Source organism: Fukomys damarensis, unplaced genomic scaffold (assembly GCF_012274545.1).
Source record: "Fukomys damarensis isolate Sample0158 unplaced genomic scaffold, DMR_v1.0_HiC HiC_scaffold_4, whole genome shotgun sequence".
Lineage (NCBI taxonomy): Eukaryota > Metazoa > Chordata > Mammalia > Rodentia > Bathyergidae > Fukomys > Fukomys damarensis.
Window position 1 is genome coordinate 56,925,904 of NW_022900916.1, and position 21,493 is coordinate 56,947,396.

General features: G+C 37.0%; 2 protein-coding genes across 3 annotated transcripts in view; both read right to left on the minus strand.

Annotated features, from left to right (window-relative positions):
• Glcci1 (glucocorticoid induced 1) overlaps positions 1–1,538 on the minus strand; it is a 233,240-nt gene extending 231,702 nt beyond the window's left edge. Inside the window, exon 1 of the mRNA XM_033758275.1 lies at positions 1,477–1,538. The gene's annotated coding sequence lies outside the window, so the exon portion shown is untranslated. The remainder of the gene's footprint in view (positions 1–1,476) is intronic.
• The window catches only part of Umad1 (UBAP1-MVB12-associated (UMA) domain containing 1), a 213,321-nt gene that overhangs the window by 55,901 nt on the left and 135,927 nt on the right, over positions 1–21,493 (minus strand). For both annotated transcript variants that reach the window (XM_010632044.2, XM_010632043.2), the window contains exon 3: positions 1,477–1,538. In XM_010632044.2, the coding sequence (XP_010630346.1) occupies positions 1,477–1,538 (62 nt within the window). The remainder of the gene's footprint in view (positions 1–1,476; positions 1,539–21,493) is intronic.

Below are 21,493 nucleotides of genomic sequence, written 5' to 3' on the forward strand. Positions count from 1 at the left end.
TTATATGTCACCAGGTATTTGGCATTTTGTAATAGTAGCCTGATGACACTAAGCAATTAAAGTCAATTAATCGTGGATGATTTCTGACCTAGTGTTCATTTCCAAAAGACATCAACCTTTATTTCCTATCAAAAGATGCTACTCATGGTTGGCACTCCCTAAATGTTTAAGTAAATGAAAGAAATCAAGTTATGGCAAAGGATAAGCCAGACATTTTTCTTTGTCTTTGGATCTATTTCTTTCATCACTACTTACTCAATCTTTGCATACTCCCTTAAGTATAGTCAATGCTTAATAAATATTTGCTGTGTACATGAATAAAATAATGAATGCAGTTTTATGGGAAAATATTTTCTTCATTTTTATGAATTTACTTCATATATTGTGTCTTCATAGATCATGTCTGAATTTATTTCATATATCATGTCTTAATTTAAGACATTTGCTCTCTGTGAAAAATATGAATATAAAAATTAAACTCTTCTTAAATATTACTGTCTACTTATATAACTCATGGTTGTAGTTATCCAATTAACAAATCTTTTAGTCAGCCTACCTGTGCTAGGAATTGGGGATTCCAAGGCGAATCAAACAGGCAAGGCACCTAATTTTACTGTAGTTATATATGACAATATCCTCCCATGCTACAAGTTTACAGGTAGAATATAAACAGAGGTGTGTTACCACATACAAAACTTTAAAATTCATGGATGTCCTTTCTACCATAATACTTAACATTTCCTTACATCTTAAAAATGATTATTTCAGTGATTAAATAATACTAATATATTTCTTATATAATGTGTAAAAAAGTATCCTAACTACAATTTCTTTCCTTTCTTTTTTTTTTTTTCTTTTGAGACAAGGTCTCACTATGCATTGTAGTTCAGGTTGGCCTTGAACTCACTATACAGCTCAGGTTGGCCTGTAACTCCAGTGATCCTCCTGCCTCAGCCTCCCTAGTGCTGGGATTGCAGGCCTGCACTACCGTGCCCAGCTCACCTAATTACATTTTCAAGTATCCTCAAGGAGAAAAGTTTTTTTTTACGTAAAAAGAATAAACACCGTAGCCTTTCTACAGAGCACTATTCAAAAGTATACTCTGACACTAGAAATGGTAAAGCAGTATAGTTCTGGATAGGCTGTTTTCAAGCCTTTTCCATGGTATCATGGTTTTCTATTTAAAATACACTAGAATAATCACTCAATTAAAAATAACTCAGATGCTTTAACTTGAGGGCCCTATTTTTTTTTTTAAACCAGAAGTTTCCATTTCCAGCACTAGGAAAAGCTTAGCACTTGGAAATTATCCCCTTCTGTGCTGGTATCCACTGTCTTTCAGCAGATCACTTGTTTATCAGTACAGGCATCTTTCTTTACAACAAAGCTGCAGGTACTATTTATCCTTGGAGGAATACATAACCCTCATGCCTCGTTCTGTTTCATCTTGAAGGACTATAACCAGGTTTAACTTACCTCCAAAGGTGGGCTGCCTTCTACTTCTGAAGTTTTATCTTCTGGCTCATTTGCTTTATCTCCTATGAAGCAAAAAAGACAGAAACTTAACCATACTACGAAGACTGAATTGTTTCTTATTGGTTTAAAGTATTTTTGTTACTGTAGGTTCCACATCATGCAAGGAGCCACTATTTCCTTTGTTACAGAGCAAACAAATTTTCAAGAATAGTAATTTTATACAGGTCTCATAAATCATCCATAAACACACAGCCTAAACCAGAAATATGTCCTACTTCATATAGGTTTACTCAAGGAAAATGAAATGAATTCATAGTTTTAGATCCAGTCAATCTCAAGTAAACTAAGACAGCTTATGACTTAGAGAGAGTAAAGCAAATTATTTTAAAATACAAATCCTTTATGATGTGAATAGCTGTCTTCTAAATTAGTTTTTCATATGGCTTACTCTTTATAAGTGTTCATATCTCAGTGGATTTACCTTGGAATAAATATGTACTGTGTATTCTATGTAATAATTAACCAAATGCCATAGGGTCTTTACTGCAGGAAAGAACAATAGACAGATGCACAAATCAACCTTCAGTGAATCCTCTGATTTCTAAGGTTGGTGGCTGGGGGGTTTACATTACCAAACCAACTTGTGACTAACCCTGACTTGAAGGACATAAGACAGATACATAGTTGGATGAATATAAACATAATGGACATATTAATGGCCTACTTTATTAATTATCACTAATGGCTGGTGATTAACACTTGACAGATGGACAACCTATTAGCCCACCTCTAAGAAACGTATGCAGAGGAAAATTTAGCAATATGTAAATTGTTCTTCCCATAAAATTGAGCCAGCTTAGGATGTCCACAGCAGGCAAGATTACCAAAGTGACAGATGACAATTTGACTGACCCAAACAGCCAGAAATCTGTTAATGTCAGGAAGGTCACAAGACTAAATTCAAGTATGAAAATCTTTGCTGAGCTTAACTTTTCCATATGAAAGACAAAAAGATCCACAGTTGTCAATGTGTATTTCAGTCTACCTGCTTTATCCTCAGTTGTGCGCAATGTTATCATTGTTGGGCATGGCCCAGCATACAGCAAGTGTTCAATAAATATTAGCTGAACAAACTGGTGAACTTCTTTTTGTAGTTTCTCACCTAAAAATGTGTGATTCTATCTATTAGATTTTATCTTTAATAGAATATGTACTTCAGCACAAAATAATGCTTTTCTTTTACAACTTAATTCTGAAAACTTGAAGGGTCAAATTTATCAAATACAACCTCTATGTATGGTTACTAGTGATCCATAATTGTGGCATCATTTATTAAATCTTAAACTAAATTTTTTCAAAAATCATATTGAAAGAAAACCATTAGCAACTCTAGGATTATGTCTCAAAATTTAATTGCTGTTAAGTGAAAAATTAAATTAACCTACTGTGGTAGATTAGCTAATGGTCAACTTGAAACGCCCAACTGAACCGAATCAGCATGGTTTGGGCCTGCAAGATCCACCTGAGGATGGCTGCCAATAGCCTTAAAAAGAGAACTGAAGGGGAAGATCTTCGGCTGCTGATTTTCTAGGAGAAGCTTGATGCAAATAGTTTTCCTGATGCACACTTGGCTGTTCTCTGAGGAGGAGCTCAGGGCCTCACTGTTGCTGGGAGTGGCTGCTGTTCTGGTTAGGGGAGCTCTGATCGTCACCATGAGAATCACTTCCTGGCTCCAATGTGGAGCTCTCAGCTTGGTGGCACAAATCCTTCATCTTCCCAGTGTAGGTTTTCTGGCTTCCACCACTGGCCTACTTAGGTGCAGATCCTCAATACAGACAAGGTGCAGATCCTCAATACAGGTGCAGATCCTCAATACAGACAATCCAGGTGCAGATCCTCAATACAGACAAGCATGAGACATTCCCGTGGGATCTAGGCCACTGGCTGCCCTCATAGAAGACATTGCTTTGAACTCAAAACCTTTAGGTGGACTTGTGTGGGACACTGCTGGGATCAAGGCCTTCAGCTGCATTCTTTGGGTCTCTAGTGTGCAGTTAATCTCTTGCATTCCTTTGCATTTGACTTTATGGGTAATTATCATAAAATAATCCTATAAATTATGTGTCCTGTATTTAATATATTCCCTTGCCAAAACCCTGACTACAACACCTACTCTTGTGATCTAGGATGTTGAATAACTATTTTGATTAACTTTAAGTGACTGACAGCTTGACCACAAATTGACCACTTATTGGCACATCTGGAAGAGCCTTTTTTTTTTTTCAAAGAATTGCCCCTTCTGTTTGAAAGTTAGGGATATAATAATCAACTCCTAGCTTATGGGTTAAGAAACCAGAGTACAAGGGTTTTACTTTGATTAGTTATAGGCCACATGAGCAGCCAAGGTAAGCTAAATCTCTACAATGAGGTCAGCATTATGTTTAATAATGAATATACCTCCCAAAACCCCACATATATATGACATGTGTGCATGACCCACTCACTATGGAAAGTCATTTATTCTAGGACAGATATTCATCTTTTAAAATGATTACTATTCAACCCAGACAGCTACACAAATGCTGTATTTGGCTAAAATCATCCAGCACAAGGTCTACACTTTGGCATTTTCTGATTTCAAGGTATATATCTACACAAAAGTTTCCCATTTCTCCCTACCATTTAAAAGATCAGAAAGGTCATCAGACAGTGTTTTAGATATCCCACAACGCATCTGGCTGGAAGTGATTGCAGAATCACTGTTTACTGAAATGTCATGTCTCGTGGTGACTCAGGACAATAACTGACTACAAGGAAAATTCCATTTGCAAGGTGATTCTCTAAAAACAGAAGTACAAAATGAAAGCTAAACAAATGACATAAGAAGATTATAATGAAGTATAATTTTTGAATTTTGTCTATTGAATTATTTTTCATGCTAAAATTCAGTTATTTTCTTTATTTTTATTTCTTTACTTTTTACTTTCAGAAAGTGTTTATTCTCTTAAATCCAATGCATTGAGAGGTTGCTTACATTTTAAATGTTTACCATTTCCACAAAAACTGTAGTATTATCTTTTTGTTTATTTGTTTTTTTGGGAAAGGGTCTTGCTGTAGTTCAGGCTGGACTTAAACTTACAATGCTGGCCTCAAACTCATGGCAATCCTATTTCAGCCTCCCGATTGCTAGGATTACAGGCATGAGCTTGTAATTACATGCCTTTTTTAGCATTATCTAAGTGAACCAAAATCAGTTTTATCATAGATGTAGCCAATGACTACTAATACACTTTTTAAAGGACTTAAATTCCAGAATTTCAGCACAGGTAGTTTTATTATGTCTTCTCTAGCTGACGATTTTTAAAAATAGTGTGTAGAAGTGAATAGTTTCAAACTAAATAAATATATTATACCATGCTATCAATCCATTATATCAAAAACAACTGCCAAGATGAGTACAGTTACAAAGAAATAAATCTGGCTTGAACAGAAATAATGCTGTTTGCAAAGCTGTTAACAGTTACATACTGACCCACATCTCCCAAGATTAACTTAAGAGTTGGAAGATGAGTTTCACATTAAGAATTTTAACTTCCTTTTACATTCATTTTAACATATTACTTAGATGTTTATATTTTATATTCATTTTAACATATTACTTAGATGTTTATATTTTATGTCACAATGGTGCTTTCCAGTGTGCACAATTTACTTTCAATTTGTGCATACACAAGTTACTAATATAAAGGATAGTTCATACTATTACAAACTATCCCTAAAAAGAAAAAATAAAACCACGCCCTACACAGAACTCTAAATATGGTATGACTTAGATTAATGCAACATGATTTAATATTTTAGTCATTTTATAAATACCAGCCTCTAAGTGTGTCTATTTAATAAATGATAGCTATAGCTTTATTCATTGAGGAAATTATGCATTAATTTCCTTCAATCATCTTTCCCACCTTATCTCAAAATTCTCTCTGACTTGCTCTTTTCTGATTCAGTGAATATCAAACTTTTTTTTTGAAAAGGGGACTGAAGGAAGGTGATAAACCTTAAATAGAAAAAGGTTCTCAGAATAATCCTTAAAATTTTTTTTCTCTTTGATACCATTTAAATATTATAGGGCCAGGGATTTAGCTCAGTGGTTCCACCACCTGCCTTGCAAGTGCAAGGTCCCAAGGTTGATCCCTGGTACCAAAAAAATAAATTAATAATAATAATAATAATAAAAATTATAAAGTTATTTACAAACTACTAAAGGGGTGGTTGGACCTACCAATTTGGAACCTAAATTTCTAAGTATGAGAACAGAAGAATAAAATACTTCAATATTCAATTCTGCAATTTAGGACAATTTTGTGATTTGACTAGACTGGTTAAAGGAGTCAAAAACACAATTCAATAGGTGCTTGGTTATTTTGCTTTTGGGGATGAGCAGTCAAAGAAAAGAATGACAAATGAAGCAATAAAAAATTCTGTTTTCCATTTTAAGGGAGGTGGTCATAGGATAATTTAAATCTTTGAAATCCATTTGACCTATTCAGGTCGAAGATGACATTTTACATTTTTTTTTTTAAATAACCCATTCTTTTCTTGAGTATCAAGCTGACTGGCAAACACATCTCCAAGTACAATCAATGCTTTAACAGCTTGTTGAATGAAATATTAGTAACATCAAAATGACAAATTAAATTCAAACTATGAAAAAGTCTACTCAAGTATTACATTCAGCTTTCAAATCATTTACTAACATGACAACAGATTTGGCTGAAATCACTCCTGCCTACACTCACACCCACAACAGACAGCTCAGCCACCAATCTGCTTTGCTCCACAAGGCCTTACAGCCAGAGATGGCATTCTCTAAGCTAAACTTTAAAAGATTTTAAAAAGTAATTTCTAATTTTTATAGAATAGCTTCTTCAAAAAATATTTTCTCTCATTCCCACATCTCCTACACTGAAGGTTATATAATGTTTCCCCTGCCAAGCTAAATCTGAATCCTCAAAATTGATTCCAGGCACAAAATCGCTGCAAATTATAATAAAAAATGAAAACAGAAAAAAATATATATATACATCACTTTAGAAATGAAGTTTGGGATTCTACTGCTCACAACTCCATAATGATTTAAGGACATACTTTCCGTAACCTTCCTGGCTACTCCTTCTGTTTCAAAATAGTTCACATAACCACAGCTCAAGTTTAACGGGAAGAGAGAAGTTTTTGAGTAGTTTTTTGTTTGTTTTTAGTTTGGTGATCTGGGTGGCACATACTGTTCTTTGCCATTATGTCAAGTCACTCCCTGAGGTACAGCTCCTATGGCTAAACTGGAATCTCTGTGCCCTGGTGTTTCCAGCTGCTCCCCTGGAAATGGTATGCTTTGGAAGACGGAATAATTCTTACTAGTCCTTGCTTCTCGCTCCTCAAGTGGTTTCTCCATGGACTTCACAGATGCTCCACTCTCTTCATTTTGGTGGAAGACACTGCAGTTGAGCAAAGTTCCCGGAGTGGCTGTTCAAGAACTAGAGATGGCTCTGTAGGGTGCTCCTGGCGAACTTCAGCATAATTTAATTTTCAGGGCTCCTACAGGCAGGGCCACGGTTATGGGTACATTTGTCACTATTACATGGTAAAGCTGTATTTGCTCTTGATGGCTTTGCAGTACTTGGGGAAGAAACTGGTGTAGTCATCTGTTTAAGAACATCCTTTCAAACAGTGGAACCATCTATCGTATCCCTTTCTTGCTGAGCTGTGCATAATGAAGAAAGCTGAGCTGCACAAGGAGGACTGGTACTCATAACGAGTTGCCGGGCTGAAGTCTGCTCATATTCTGCAGGTACTGGGTAAGTAACCCTCAAGTCTTTATTCTCCTTTTGTCTGTAGACACCTTTAACAACATCAGACTTGCTATTCGCCAAAAGGAGTTCACCCTCAGATAATGGAAGAAAAGTTGAAGCTAATCGCTCAAACTCGGATGCTGGAGACGTTGCTTCAGCTGGTCCTAGGATCCTTACATCTCCTCACTATCTTAGACCTCTGAAAAGAATTCTCCTGCCCTTACCATAGCCCCCACTTTGTTCCATCTATAAAGAGGAGGTCTCCTTTGGAAAGTAAGCTTACATGAAGACGGCTGCAATGGGCAATGTGTTCAGGGGGAAAGGGCCATGACGTTTGTAACCTACTCTCAAAGGTTTCAGCAGAAACTGCTATGTGTTTCAGGACATGTCTACAAGGTGTTGACTGAAAAATGCAGTGGATGTTTAAATGTCTAAAAACTTATTACAAAAAATAAAAATTTATTACAGTAAAAAAAGAACAATAATTTATCCAAGAGTCCACATCTGAAAATAAATGCAGCCTACAAAATACTGATTCCAAGGGGTTCACATGAGGAACATATTTCTGTGGTCAAAAGTATAAGACAAGAGAGTAAATTCCCTATCAATTGATTTCCAATACACTTTAGCATTTTAGAAATTCTGTAGCAAAGAAATTTGAAGGTTTTTTCCACATTGTATATGACTATGGAGCATTTTTTTTCCCCCAATATCTATTAAAGATCTTGCAGAGGCTCATTAACCTTCCATGGGAAATGCTGATGTAACATTTCTGAAGTTAAAATTATAAAATATGTATTTGTATCTGACTCTCAATATGGCCAAATTTATTCATTTCTGAACATTCGCTTTATAAAATGCTAAGTAAGACCACATTCTCACTCAATTTTTTTCACAACTCCCTGTGAACTTGTTTGGTTGCATTTGGGGTAGACTAGCAGTACAGTATGTGGCTGCATTCTACTACATAATCCTGATTCCAGATTCAATAATCCACAAAGAGAAAGGACAGGCAGGCAGCTTGAAGATGCAAGAGAATGCTCCAGTTCTTAAAAATATCTCCCCCACGAATTCTACCAATTAGAGATTCATTAGAGCTAATGAGCTCCTCTTTAAAATGCACACACCTCTGGGAATGTGTATGTTTTAGTCATTCACCCAGTGAAGTAGTGGAAAGAACTGTGGAATGACTATGCCATTAATTTCTTTTCAATCTTCAGTCACATTCATTATACATATAATGCAGCCTGGCACTGTGGAAAGAGATTGGCTTTGAAATCTGTCAGAACAGAACCCAAATACTTTACTAAATCTATGACCTTGTGCAAGATACTTAATTCATCAGAGCTTCAACTTCCTCATCTGAAAAATGGGAATGATATATAAGATGGTTAATAAAGATGAAATGAAAAGACATGTTAAATATAGTTTCAGAGAAGAGACAAGACAAATGTTTTATATATAGGTAGAAGAACCAGAATGCAGACTCCAAAAGAGTAAGCATTTTTTTATTTTGGATCTCTCAGCCTGCAGAACTGCAATAAATAAATTTGTTACTTATAAACTAGCCAGTTTATGGCACTGTATTACAGAAGCACAAATGGATTAAGACAATGAGGTGACAGGAGAGACCCCTACATTCCCTGGCAATGTTGAAAAGTAGGATTTATTATATTCATTTAACAGAAGCAAACTGGGTGGACCACAAAGATGCCAAGTTGTTTCCTGTTATTTCATGTTGCTTCGCATTACCAAAACTTAAATTTATCCAATTCAGTTTAATATCCTCCACTTGAGTTTGGTTTTCCCTTCTGCCTTTTCTAATTCTGTCTAATCCCCGTTTTCCACCATAATGAAGCAAGAGGAAAAGTAAAAAGTACTAATTGCTTAAGACAAAGCCTGCCCAGGAGCCTGCTCAGGATTCTGTTGACAACTGTTTTAACCTCAGAGAAAAAGGAGCCAAGAACAGGAACAGCTAAATCATAAAGGAAGGAATGCAGTTAGCAAACAAATTTAGGAAAAATTCAAAGAATTTAAGAAAAGCAAATGGAAACCACATCAAGCATATATTAAATTAGCATACCAAAATTATTAACAATCCAAATTAGCAAAAGATACAATATAACTGGTACTCTGGCATAAATCTGATCACAAAGTAGATGTTTAGTAATCATTTGCTTTAACTGTTCATGGGAGGGGGACCGTAAGAAAGAACTCTACATATTCACTGAGGTCTTAAGAATTATTGCAGATAGGTAAATTAATTAGATACAGGCATTAGGCAGAGCTGGCCCTGGAAGCACCAACATGGAAGCCAATGGAGCCAACATGGAGTACAATCAAGACAAACTCACTGAAGGCCTGCACTGTGAAAAGAGAGAAACTACTACCCACGTGGAATAAATAGCAGTGACTGATATTCTAAATAGTTATCAACCACCTGGGTGGGGAACCACACTCTTTCAAGAAAGCTTCCTGAACCACACCTTACCACTGAAAATCCTTCCTCATTCCTTGTATGCTTACTATATGACTCACTTCCCCATTGGATCCTCATTTAATCAATATTACCTAAGCGCTTACTAGCTGACTATAGTTTTGTCCCACTTGAACCTGCTTTACCTCCTGGCTTTGTCCTATAATACACCTTTGAGAAACAGGGTCTCTCTTATACAGAAGCTTTCTCTCTTAATAAATTTTTCCTACTCTTAACCTCTGTTGTTACTAGAATTCATTCTTTTATTTTAGAGAACACAAACTCACATTTCAGAAACCTAGCAGGTTTTAGGAGTTACATCTCTTCCCTCTCTATCAGAATTATAATGGTTGTTCAACTACAAAAAAGAAATTAAGGTTCTATAGAACAGGAAATCATCTTTAAAGGATATATGTGTGAATTTTAGCTTTAATACATATTTCTATATAAATTTTATACATCATGTCATATTTTAATCTTATGACTACTTGTTGTACTCAGGATTTTGCAAGGCAATTAGATTTAATACAGGACACATAATTTATAGTATTATTTTATAACAGTCACCCCAAAAGTCAAATGCAAAGAAGTGGAAGAGATCTAGCCTCTCACTAAAGACCCAAAGAATCCAGCCAAGGATCTGGATCCCACAGCAGTGTCCAGTACAAGTCTTGAAGGCCTAGATTCCAAGGCAGTGTCCTCCATGAGTCCAGCTAGAGGCTTAGCACCCATAGCATTGTCTCGTGCTTGTCCATATCGAGGACCTGCACCAGGAAGGCCCAAGGCCAAAACCTGCACAGGTGGGGTGAAGGGTCTGTGCCACCAGGCTGAGGGATCTATAACAGCAGTGTCTCGTGCTTGTCCACATCGAGGACCTGCACCAGGAAGCCCAAGGCCAAAACCTGCACAGGTGGGGTGAAGGGTCTGTGCCACCAGGCTGAGGGATCTATACTGAAGCCAGGAAGTGATGCTCACAGTGAAGATCAGAGCTCCCTGACCAGGACAGCAGCCACTCCCAGCAAACATGAGGCCCCAAGCTGCTCCTCAGAGAACAGTCAAGTTCATATCAGGGAAACCATCTGCAGTAAGCTTCTCCTGGAAAACCAACAGGCCAAGATCTTCCCCTCCAGTTCTCTTTTTATGGCTATTGGCAACATCCTCAGGTGAGTCTTCCATGCCCAATCCATGCTGATTCAGCTCAGGTGGGCGTTCCAAGTTGACCATTAGTTAATCCACCACGCTATTATAATCATGCAATTAAAACCTTGTTTACTACTTTAAAAATTTAGGGTCACACTGAATACTTAATACTTGACTAAACTTAATCTAGGAAACAACAATACCAGTAAATCTGAAGTTAGACCCACTCAAGAGTCCAACCAGTCTGCTCTCTTAATTAATTTGTTCCAGGATGTCTTTAAATTTGATTCTTATTACTGTGTAGTTGTGGGGTAATAATTTTCCTGGAAGATCTTGAAGCAACCCAATATATCTATTAAACTGTTTAACTCTATGTTAAAAACAGGAAAGTCTAGCCCAATGGTAGGGAACTTTTCAGAGCTTTCAGTAACAACAAACAGCACCCTGCAGCTCACCTGCCACTGGTTTGCCACCACTGGTCTAGGCATTCTTTGGGGCTGGAAAACTAAAATCTCAAAGGGCCAATTAATTGCGTACATGTACACTTATACAGAATTGTGTCATTCTGCACAAATCCATCTCAAAAAGTTTTTGTTCTTAATTCTCTTTCCTAAAAGAGTTAAATTATATATTAAGAGAGTTAATTGGGTGAGCTTTCCTGAGCCTGGAATCTACACTGTAGTTTATAGAAAGCTCCTCAGGGAGTGAGGATTTAGCTCAGTGGTTTTGCCCTCTGCCTCACAAGAGCAAGGTCCCAAGTTCTATCCCTGGTACCAAAAGGAAGAAAAGAAAAGGAAAGGAAAGAAAGCTCCTCAGAAGGCCATTCTAAGCAGCCCACTGACAACAGGCTCTTAGGGTCTGTTGAAAATAAACCATACTGGCACACAAAAAGATTTTGAGTGTGTTTAGCTTGAAGCCTAAATTTGGAAATAGAAAACAAAATAGAATAAAATAATATAAGCACACTCATCTCCACCAGATTCATCTGGTACCCAGATATGATCTCAACACACTGCCTATAGCAGGCAAAGATGACAGCACTGATCCAGCACCAGTAATGCAAACTCAGGCTGGAAATAACCTGGCACCGAGTCACACACTCAATATTTAGTTTCTACCAACTGAGAATCAACCTGTAAGATTATGGGCTAGTTAGTGTCAGGAGCACTGTTTCGAGTTACTGGAATAGAAAAATAAGTCAAAACAAGATCAAATGTGGATTTTTAACCTTTTTATTTTTAAAGCACCAATTGATCCAAACAGAGATATTAGTAGGTAAGCTTCTCGATAGCTTAAAATTGAGTTTTTAGATTAATAAATTTTGTACTATAACAAAACTACAAAGAAAATTTCTAGCAGAAGCAATACTATATGAAATATAATCAGGCTCAAATTAAGTCTCTTTCCTTAAAAAAAAAAAATGCCTCCTATGTGCCATGCCCCAGTGTGAACTATAGCAACACTATCTCTGCCCTCATAAAGCTTGTACTCCAGAGGGCTTTTCAGCCACACAAATGTAAAATCACAAAAGGCGATTATAGAAATGAATCAAAAGCCAAGATCCATAGGAGTATTGAACAGACTAAAGTGCAGACATTTATATGGAACACACTGAAAAAGTGGCCAAACTTTCTTGTAAGGGCTTCTTTCCCTTACCAAGTACCTTTATTTAACAAAGTACAATATACAACACACATTATTAATCTGGATCACCCCTTTTAAAGGAAGTCAAATATAAAATACGCTCTGATTTTATCACTTACACCAAAGCATTTTCTAAAAATATACCAAAATTGTATGCAGAAAAGATTAACATAAAGGGTGGGGGATTTAGCTCAGTGGTACCATGCCTGCCTTGCAAACGTAAGGTCCTGAGTTCTATTCCAAGTACCAAAGAAAAAAAAAGATTACATTAAAAAGTGACTTACAAATCACAGATCACAAAGTAAAGCTACCCATGTTTTATATGAGATGGCATGATGTGATACTAGATGGAAAGTGTTAAATTTCAAAGGTGTCCTATCGGACACACAAGTTATAAAATACGAATATGTGAAATTATTGTCCTGAGGATTACAATATACTATGTCATACTTAAAAGACTCCCATAAGGAAAGAGATAAAAAAAGAACTCATATAGAGTTGGGCAAGGAGGCCCACGTAGTCCTTGCTGCTTGGGAAAGATTCTACACAACACTGAAAGATCCCAACTGAAAAGAAGAGAGGAGGGGAGGGGAGGAGAGAGAAGAGAAGAGAGGAGAGACAACAACAATAAAACAGTAACAAAACTGAGATAAGTCAAACACAAGGCTGAGAGTGAGTCTTAATCTGTGCACCGGCTCACTACTCACTGGTGAATCACTACCTAGCATTGAGGAAGGACCTGAAAGGGCTGAGATCAAAGGCTGACTGCAGACACAGGCCTGCCCTCCTTTGCTACATTTAGGGGATGATTGGTTGGGCTACAATAGGCAGACAAAGTGGAAAAGAAAGTGAAACTCACTGGAGAGCCTGGACAGATCTGCCCCAGGAGAAAGAAAGCAAGGGGTTGTAGATGGCAGCAACCTTTCATATGTGTGAACAGAGATAAATCCTGCCAAGGTAGCTGCAAGCCAGCAGTGCATCTCACACTTCAGCGTGCATATGAATCGCCTGGGGTACAAATTCCCGTTTCACAAGAGATTCTGATTTGAGAGGTTTCATGAAAAGCCTACATGCCTAAAGTTTTAGTTAACGTTCCAGGAGATTCTAATGCAGGTAGTTCCTGGCAAATCTAATTTTTAGAGGGATTGTTTCTTTCCTCCTTCTCTTGCTCCCTCCCACATTGTCCAAATATTTAGGGAGTACAAATCTGTACAACATAGGGGTTCTGAAAAGAATTTAAAGCATTGCCTCAGAGATATATTTATCCACCTGCGTGCACAGTAACACTATTCACAATAGTGAAATGGTAACTCCAGTGTCGATCAACAGATGAGTGGGTAAAGAAAATTAGGTGGATACATAAAAGGTGTATTATTCAGCTTTAAAAAGAAATTGCCGGACGTTACAACATGGAGGAACATGACAATACTGCTAAGTAAAAGAAATCAGTCACAAAAAACACAAATACTGCACGATTCCACTTATAAGACTACTAAGAGTAGTCGGATTTACAGTGAAAGAAAATAGAGTCAAGGTTGCCAGCGGCTGGGAGGGGGAGGGGAGAAGGCAGAATTTTTGTTCAGCACGTAGTTTTTACAAAATGAAAAAGTTCTAGAGACCTATTGCACAATGCGAATGGCCATAACACTACTAAACTAGTCACATAAAATATTTTACGATAAAATTTGTATGTTCCAAACACATAAAGATTTTTAAAATAAGGCGTTTTTCCTATAAAATAATAAAATGGTAGAAAATCTACTGATCAATTTTTGTATTTTAAAATTTAGTAACTGTTTAAATACAGATGTTATAATTAGTCTTTATGCCATACTTAAAGGAGAAAAGGAAAAGTCAAGTGAAGGAAAATGTGTTTTCTCCTCCCTACGTACTAACCAGGCCTGACCCTGTGCAGCTTCCTGACATCAGAGGAGACTGAGCACAGGCAGCGTGATGTGGTTGTGGATGCAGAAATGTTTTCTTTCTGTTGCAAAATAGATTCTGGCACAATAAAGGCACTTTCTACCTGGCTGTCAGAACTAGCCCAGCTACTATTCAGGGCAGGAAAAAATAATAACTTGTATCAGAGGAGCACACTTTGACCACTCGGTCTGTCCTAGTATAATGAAGTTGTTCCCTGATGTATCTGCAAGCTTATTTTTATTTACACTACCAGTAATGACACCTGAGTTAGGGATACCAACTTATCAATATGCTGTCCTTATAAAAAGCTTTTCCAACTGCTTACAGAAGAGGAAATATCTGAGTAACTTAAATCAAGAAATCTAAACTAAAAAGTATGAGATATGTAGATGAAGCAGTTATCAATTACACAAAACCAGACATAGCCTTCAATGACCTATACACAATACTGAAATTTCCTCTGAAGGAGAGACACACTTTGACCCAATTAAGTCTCCATACCACTAGGATGAAGAGAGGAGGCTGCCGACAAAGCAATACATGGGTTTGTGGTAAGAGATCGGACATCAACAAATATTCTAAGGTCCTGCTGCTAGCTTGGGCTTCCTTCCTATAAGAATCATGGGACATCTGAATAGTTGTGGGAAAGAAAATGAGGGTCACAGGGTAAGAAGCAGTGAACAGATTAAACTTTGAAAGCCTGCTGCTGGTAGATCCTAAGCCAGTAACTCAGAAATTATAACTCAGGAGCTCCAAAATAGTTTGACACCACAAAATGAGAATTATGAAAAGATGCAAAGGCAAAAACTCAATAAGATGAAAGAGGTGCTCTAGTGAAAGCAAGCAGATGGAATGGCTAAGCAGTATGAGCATATGCTTGTATTATATAATAGAAAGTGATCAGAAAGAGCAAGAACTACTCTTTGATGTTCCTCAGTTGATCACAACCTGTTAATATGCACTCAATCTTCATGCCTCTGTCTCAATTCCACTATCTCAAGAACCTCCTGAAAAAAGCCATTACCACTTTACACGTTCCCATCTGCTCTCTTTGCTCCCTCAGACACTCTTCATATCTGCAATGATCTCCTTATATGTAAGTAGAACTGTTGTGCTTGCTGAATAGCTGCTGTTCCCACTTGCCCTTCAATTCCAAGAGGACAACTGCATGTTTATTTTATTGGCCACAACAGTTCTAGCATCTGGCACAGTGTCTGGCATGCAGAAGCATAGGTTAGGCCCTTACTAAGTGACTGCTGTCTGAGCAATGCATTATGGAAAAAGCCGACATGGTCAAGAGGAAGGTGACAGTCTCAGGAAATCAGAGTTTCTGATGAAACTATGGCTTAGATGAAGGAAGATGAAGAGGATATACTACATCCAGTAAAAAGGAAATATGCTTATTAATAGCACATTGAACTGGGTGAAAGGCAGAGGCTGAACAAAAGGCTTAAGGACAATCAATATCACAGCTCTAAAGCAAAGTTTGGACAGGATATCTGCAATATTCAAGGGCAGGGTGGCTAAGCTGTAAGATACATGGAACACCTTCCTGCAGTAGGGTAGAAGAAAAAGGGCAATGAGTCAATAATGACTTTGAAATTGCATTACAAAAATAGATAGCTCTCTAAATGGGACAAAGAAAACCTTCAAGCAAGAAATGGGACAAAGAAAATCTTTTACTGGGTTCTACATAGTCACGGTGAGCTTGAGATAATTACATAAAACACAAAAAGACTCCAGAGGAACTCTATTCAAATATTTTTTTTCATCTTATTATATTCAGTGCTGTATTTAAGTTTGCTACTGGTATATACTTGACTCATTTTAAAATACCTAATTTTGAGTCAGGAATAGTGGCACACACTTGTAATCTTGGTACTTGGAAGGCTGACGGAACAGGATCCCCACAAGTTTGAGGTCAGCTTGAACTACACAGTAAGACCTGTCTCAAACAAACAAACAACTTAATTTGTTTAAAAGTACATCAGAAATGCATACCAACAAAATAGCAATATTTAAAAAATTACTCTAGAAATAGTTTTACTGTTCAAAACAACCTATAGCTATTTCAGTAGCAAGAAGGAATTGCTTATCTCAAGACTGGCTAAACTGTGAAAATACCATTCTAAAACTACGAAAATAGGACTGGGGGTTTGGCTCAGTGTTTCTGCCACCTATCTTGAAAGGGCCTGAGTTCGATCCCCAGTACCAAAACAAACAAACAAAAAAACATAAATAAAACTATGAAAACTGTACTGTCTGTTTTTGTTTTTCTTTCTTTCTTTTTTTTTTTGGTACCAGGCATTGAATTCAGAGCTTTGCATATGTGAGGCAGGTGGCAAAACCACTGAGACAAACCCCAGCCCGGTTTTACATTATTTCTTATGGGAAAAATGTTCAGCTCCTAAACTTTTCAGTGTTTGAGCATGAATACGGAATGAACTGAGTTGACAACCAAGGTATCACTATATATGGTTTATTTACTTAAATTTGCATTTCTAATATATTCTGCCGAATTTTAAAGCATTGCTTAGTTTCATATTTTCAGATATTCTTTTAGTTTTTAAATTAAATCTCTATTGTATATTTATACCATCATGACTGAGTGATTTCCAATAAATTTAGCAGTTTTCTAGAGTGCAGGTTTAATAAAATCCAAATTCACCACATGCCTAATTGCTGAACACATTTTTAAAATTCCAATAACTTTAAAAAAATTATTGGACCCTCAACAACTTTTTTTTAAAAAAATTGGAGGATGAGCATGGAAAAAGAGAAGCATATTAAGCAACGAGCTTTGTTATGTAAACCTAAGAGTAGCTGCTTCAGTCAAATCAACTTGTCCTAAATTCCTTCTCTTTACCCACTCCTGCATATACTTCCAAGGAAGCAAACCTCCCCTATGGCTGCCCTCACACTGTGGCCAATCTCAACAACCTGGTGAGAGCAGAGCACCTGGAAACCAGAACTGGACGCAATGGGGAGAGCCAGTCTTCACGAAGAGTAAAATGGTACTTTTCCCAACAAGGCCTGCATAGTGGGGAAATAATCTGTAGAGCATCGACTAGTCTTTGGAGCATGCATCTACCTACCTTTCCAAAAGCAAAAGAAAAAAAAAGAGGGATAAAGAATACGGTTCCTTGTTAAGCCTCTGATTCTAAGATTATAGCAAATGGTGTAACCGGCATAGTTTCTCAGACTGGAAAATCGTAAACAGCAGAAGTGGGAGGAAGAGCTGGGAGAATTTAAATTGGGTTGAGTCCTGAGATTTCAAATCAGAAAATGGATTCATTCAAATACTGGTTAAAAAAAAGAATCTCGAAAATTAAAATAAGTAATTTATGTGGGGCTTATCTTTATTTCCGATTTACCCAAATGTGTTTCCCTTATAAGACTGATAAGCTAATCTGTTTTTATTTCTCAAGGGATACATGCAGAATATATAAAAAGAGGCCAGTTTATCTGTTTATCGAAATCTGCCACTCCTTCTTCCTGAATAACTCAATCCCAGCAAGGCAGGCAGTGGTAGAAAGATGAAGGCCAAGCAGAAGAGGACATGGGAAGCCAATGGCTGCAACGACCCGATTCAGGCCACTCATCTATAAGCAGGGTAAGAAGGGCCTCGTTTATTGCAGTGCATCAGGAAGTGCTCAAAGATTAAGGAGGGCAGTTTGAAGCAGCTCAAACTAAGCAAACCTAGGATATTGTATGTATTAAAATAAATAATAGTAGAACTGTAATCCGTTTTTAAATAGAAAGCAATGTACCCATGCTAATATAAATCAAAGAATGAGCAGCGAAGTGAGAAGAGGAAGAAACTTTTCCTCAGAGTGGAATGCCAACAGACGAATGGAAGACTGAAAAAATCATAAAATCAACATTTAGCAATTATCACAGTAATAATTCAGCCAAGATATATACATAGATGCTTAAAACTAGAGGGTAAGAGATTGATAAAGAATAGTATCTAGAATACAGTATTAGTCAGCTTTCCTGTTGCTAGGGCAAAACACACAATACCCACAACCTAAAGGCAAGGTTTATCTTGGCTCATGGTTTCAGAGGTTTTAGTCTGTGGTCAACTGGCTCCCAGCAAAAGGCCACGGTGGAACAAAGCCGCGTAATGCACGGTGGCCAGGAAGCAGTGCGCAGGGAAGAGCAGCAGAGGAGAAATACTCGGCAAAGGCACGGCTCTGGTGACCCACCTCTACCTGGGCCCCTCGCCTAACAGACATTCAGCCATGAACATCCGTGGATTAGTACACTGCCTTGCAAGCTGATAATTAATCTGCCACGTGTACTGTCACAGTAACACCTCCCCAGAATTGGTTATAAAGAGAGAATGAGCAACTTTTTGGTAGAGAAATATGGTAGGCATGATGGTTTAACATCTCCAGTAACACAACCAATAACTGTTGTACCCCACTTAACAGGATGCAGTGAGAGGAGCACTTCATTTTGGTAATATCCCTACCAAAATCCCTGAATCTTAATTGTAACATGTAAAAAACAAAACAAAACAAAACAAAAATTCCATACTGAGGGATAATTCACAAAATAACTGGCATGTAATTTTTAAAAATGTCTAAATACTGAAGATCAAGGAAATGCTGACGAACTGTTCAAGATAGCAGAGGTCATAGATGGGACAGCTCTTCCTGTTTTCCACCCTGGTGCAGGATCAAGGTGAAGAGGTGAACTCCCACATAAGGACTTGGCATCCACAACCTCTGTCTCCACGTCTGTGTGCAGCAAAGTGGAGACAGACTAAGAAGGACAGTCAAGGTGTCAGAGCAGCGCACAGGACAGACATTGTGTGTCTCAGAGCTGAATAAACTGCCAGATCCTGAGGCGTCAGGAGAAATGAAAAGTTGCTGCCGTCCACTGCATGTCTGTGGGACCCCAGCAGAAGAAATCCTAGATAAAAGTCTGAAGGTTCACGGTATGACTTAAGAAAAAAATAAGTAAGTTCTCAGGTACTACTAGAACCTGTGGTTTGGGGATGCAGGCTATATGAGGTGCCCTTGCTTTTAAGAAATACATACTAAAGAATTTGAAAGTAATGACATCTTCATAGTGCTTCTGCAGAGTTTCTTAAATTTTGAAATTATTTCAAAACAAACAAAAATAAATAAATAGAATCATAGGATAGCTAGAATATGTAGATGGATAGAGACAGAAGTATTGACAGATATAGCGATATACTTTAGAGGCTGTTTTAATCCATCAATCAAAATCAAAAGTTTTCTGGCTTCTATTTTCAGGGTTCCAATGCCATTGGCTCTACTCTAGTTCAGTCTACCATCATTTCCTGCTGTGATTTACACGACTGGCCACACAATCAGCCTCCCTTCCTTGCTCTTTCAACCCATTCTCCTCCTCTTTCTTAAACACAGATCTAGTCACTACCCTCAACTTCCAAATATTTTACAGCCCCTCTGTCCTACAATATACAAGTCCTGGAAGATCTGCTCTTGATTATCTCTTCATCCCTTTAGCTCTAACCCTACACTCCAGCCATACAACAACTTCCAGATCCTTAAGTGTCCCTCTTCATGGGTGTGCTATGCTCTTTTCTGTGAATCTCTCTCCCCACTCTATCTCACCTCCTTTCCACTGAGTTCACATAAAAGTCCAAGAAATATGAATTTAAATGATTATATGAATTGTTAAAAGTATCTCTGTATCTCATTCCCCAAACACTGCTCAGAAAGTTTTCATTCTTTCTACCACAACATTGTTCCATACCCATTTAAATTCTTAAGAATATCCTAAACTACTTGAAATTTTGTTAGTTTTACTTTTTAAGGATGCTGTTGGTATGCTTATTTCTATTTCAGATGTTTCATTTCCTTTTAATGACTTGGAAACAGTATTATATCGCTCTAACAAAAGCACATCATTCTACCTCTATATTTCCTAATAGTTCATTCTTAAAATTTTAAAAACAAACAAAACTTGGTATTTAAAGCCTAGAAGCAAGCTTTGAGCTTCTCTTGGCTCCTTGATCCTTACTTCCAAGCCTGTCTTATAAGTGAGGTCTGAACAGTGTCCTGATTGTCCATGGTGCCACTCACCTCCAGGCCCAAAAGCTTAACAAGTACCCACAGAAACAAACCCTGGCACACCTATTTTGTTATATATAGAAGATATATATCTTCTCTACAAAAGATAGGATCCTCTAGTTCTCATACTTCAATTCTACTGTAATTATAGCGAATCCTTTTTATTTTGCAGGAAACATGTATTTTAATAACCAGAAGCCTTGGATTAGAAATCATTCTGAGCAAGTTATAACTATCTACCATATCTGTCTTACTTTCATTTTATAAATTAGACTAGAGGAGCACAATCAGTCTTTCCTTACAAGGATTAAATGAGACCCCTAGACAGTCTCTTCCTAAAAATGATCCAAACTGGCATCTCATAGGAAAACAGTTACTCTCTGGATCAGACTTTGCCAGAGACTATGTGGTCTAAACAAGAGATTATATACTAAACATTCTGCTATTGTTATTGCTATAGGTACAGAGGGTTAATAATGTGGATTAACTAGAATTGGAGCATTGTTTTCTGATTAAATATGTGGTCCAAGTTTCTAGGTATTTAAAACTGACTTTAAGATTACAGAAAAATAATCTATAACTTAAAATGAATAAAAAAAAGAAAATAAAACAAATTTAAAGGTTTAAGAACATAAGTAAGGTAATTGAGGAAAATATATTTATTATATATATGAAACAGTATGTATTTACATAACTTAGACACTTTCTTCTCTGAGAGGAAAGGTAATAACCAACAAAATGAATAAAAAAGTAAATAAATTTAAAGGTTTAAGAATGTAAGTAAGGTAATTGAAAATGTATTATATATGAAAGAGCATGTAGATACACAACTTAGGATATTTTCTTCTCTGAGAAGAAAGGTAATAAGATAACATATGATACAAACACTGAAATCTCATATATATATATATATATAT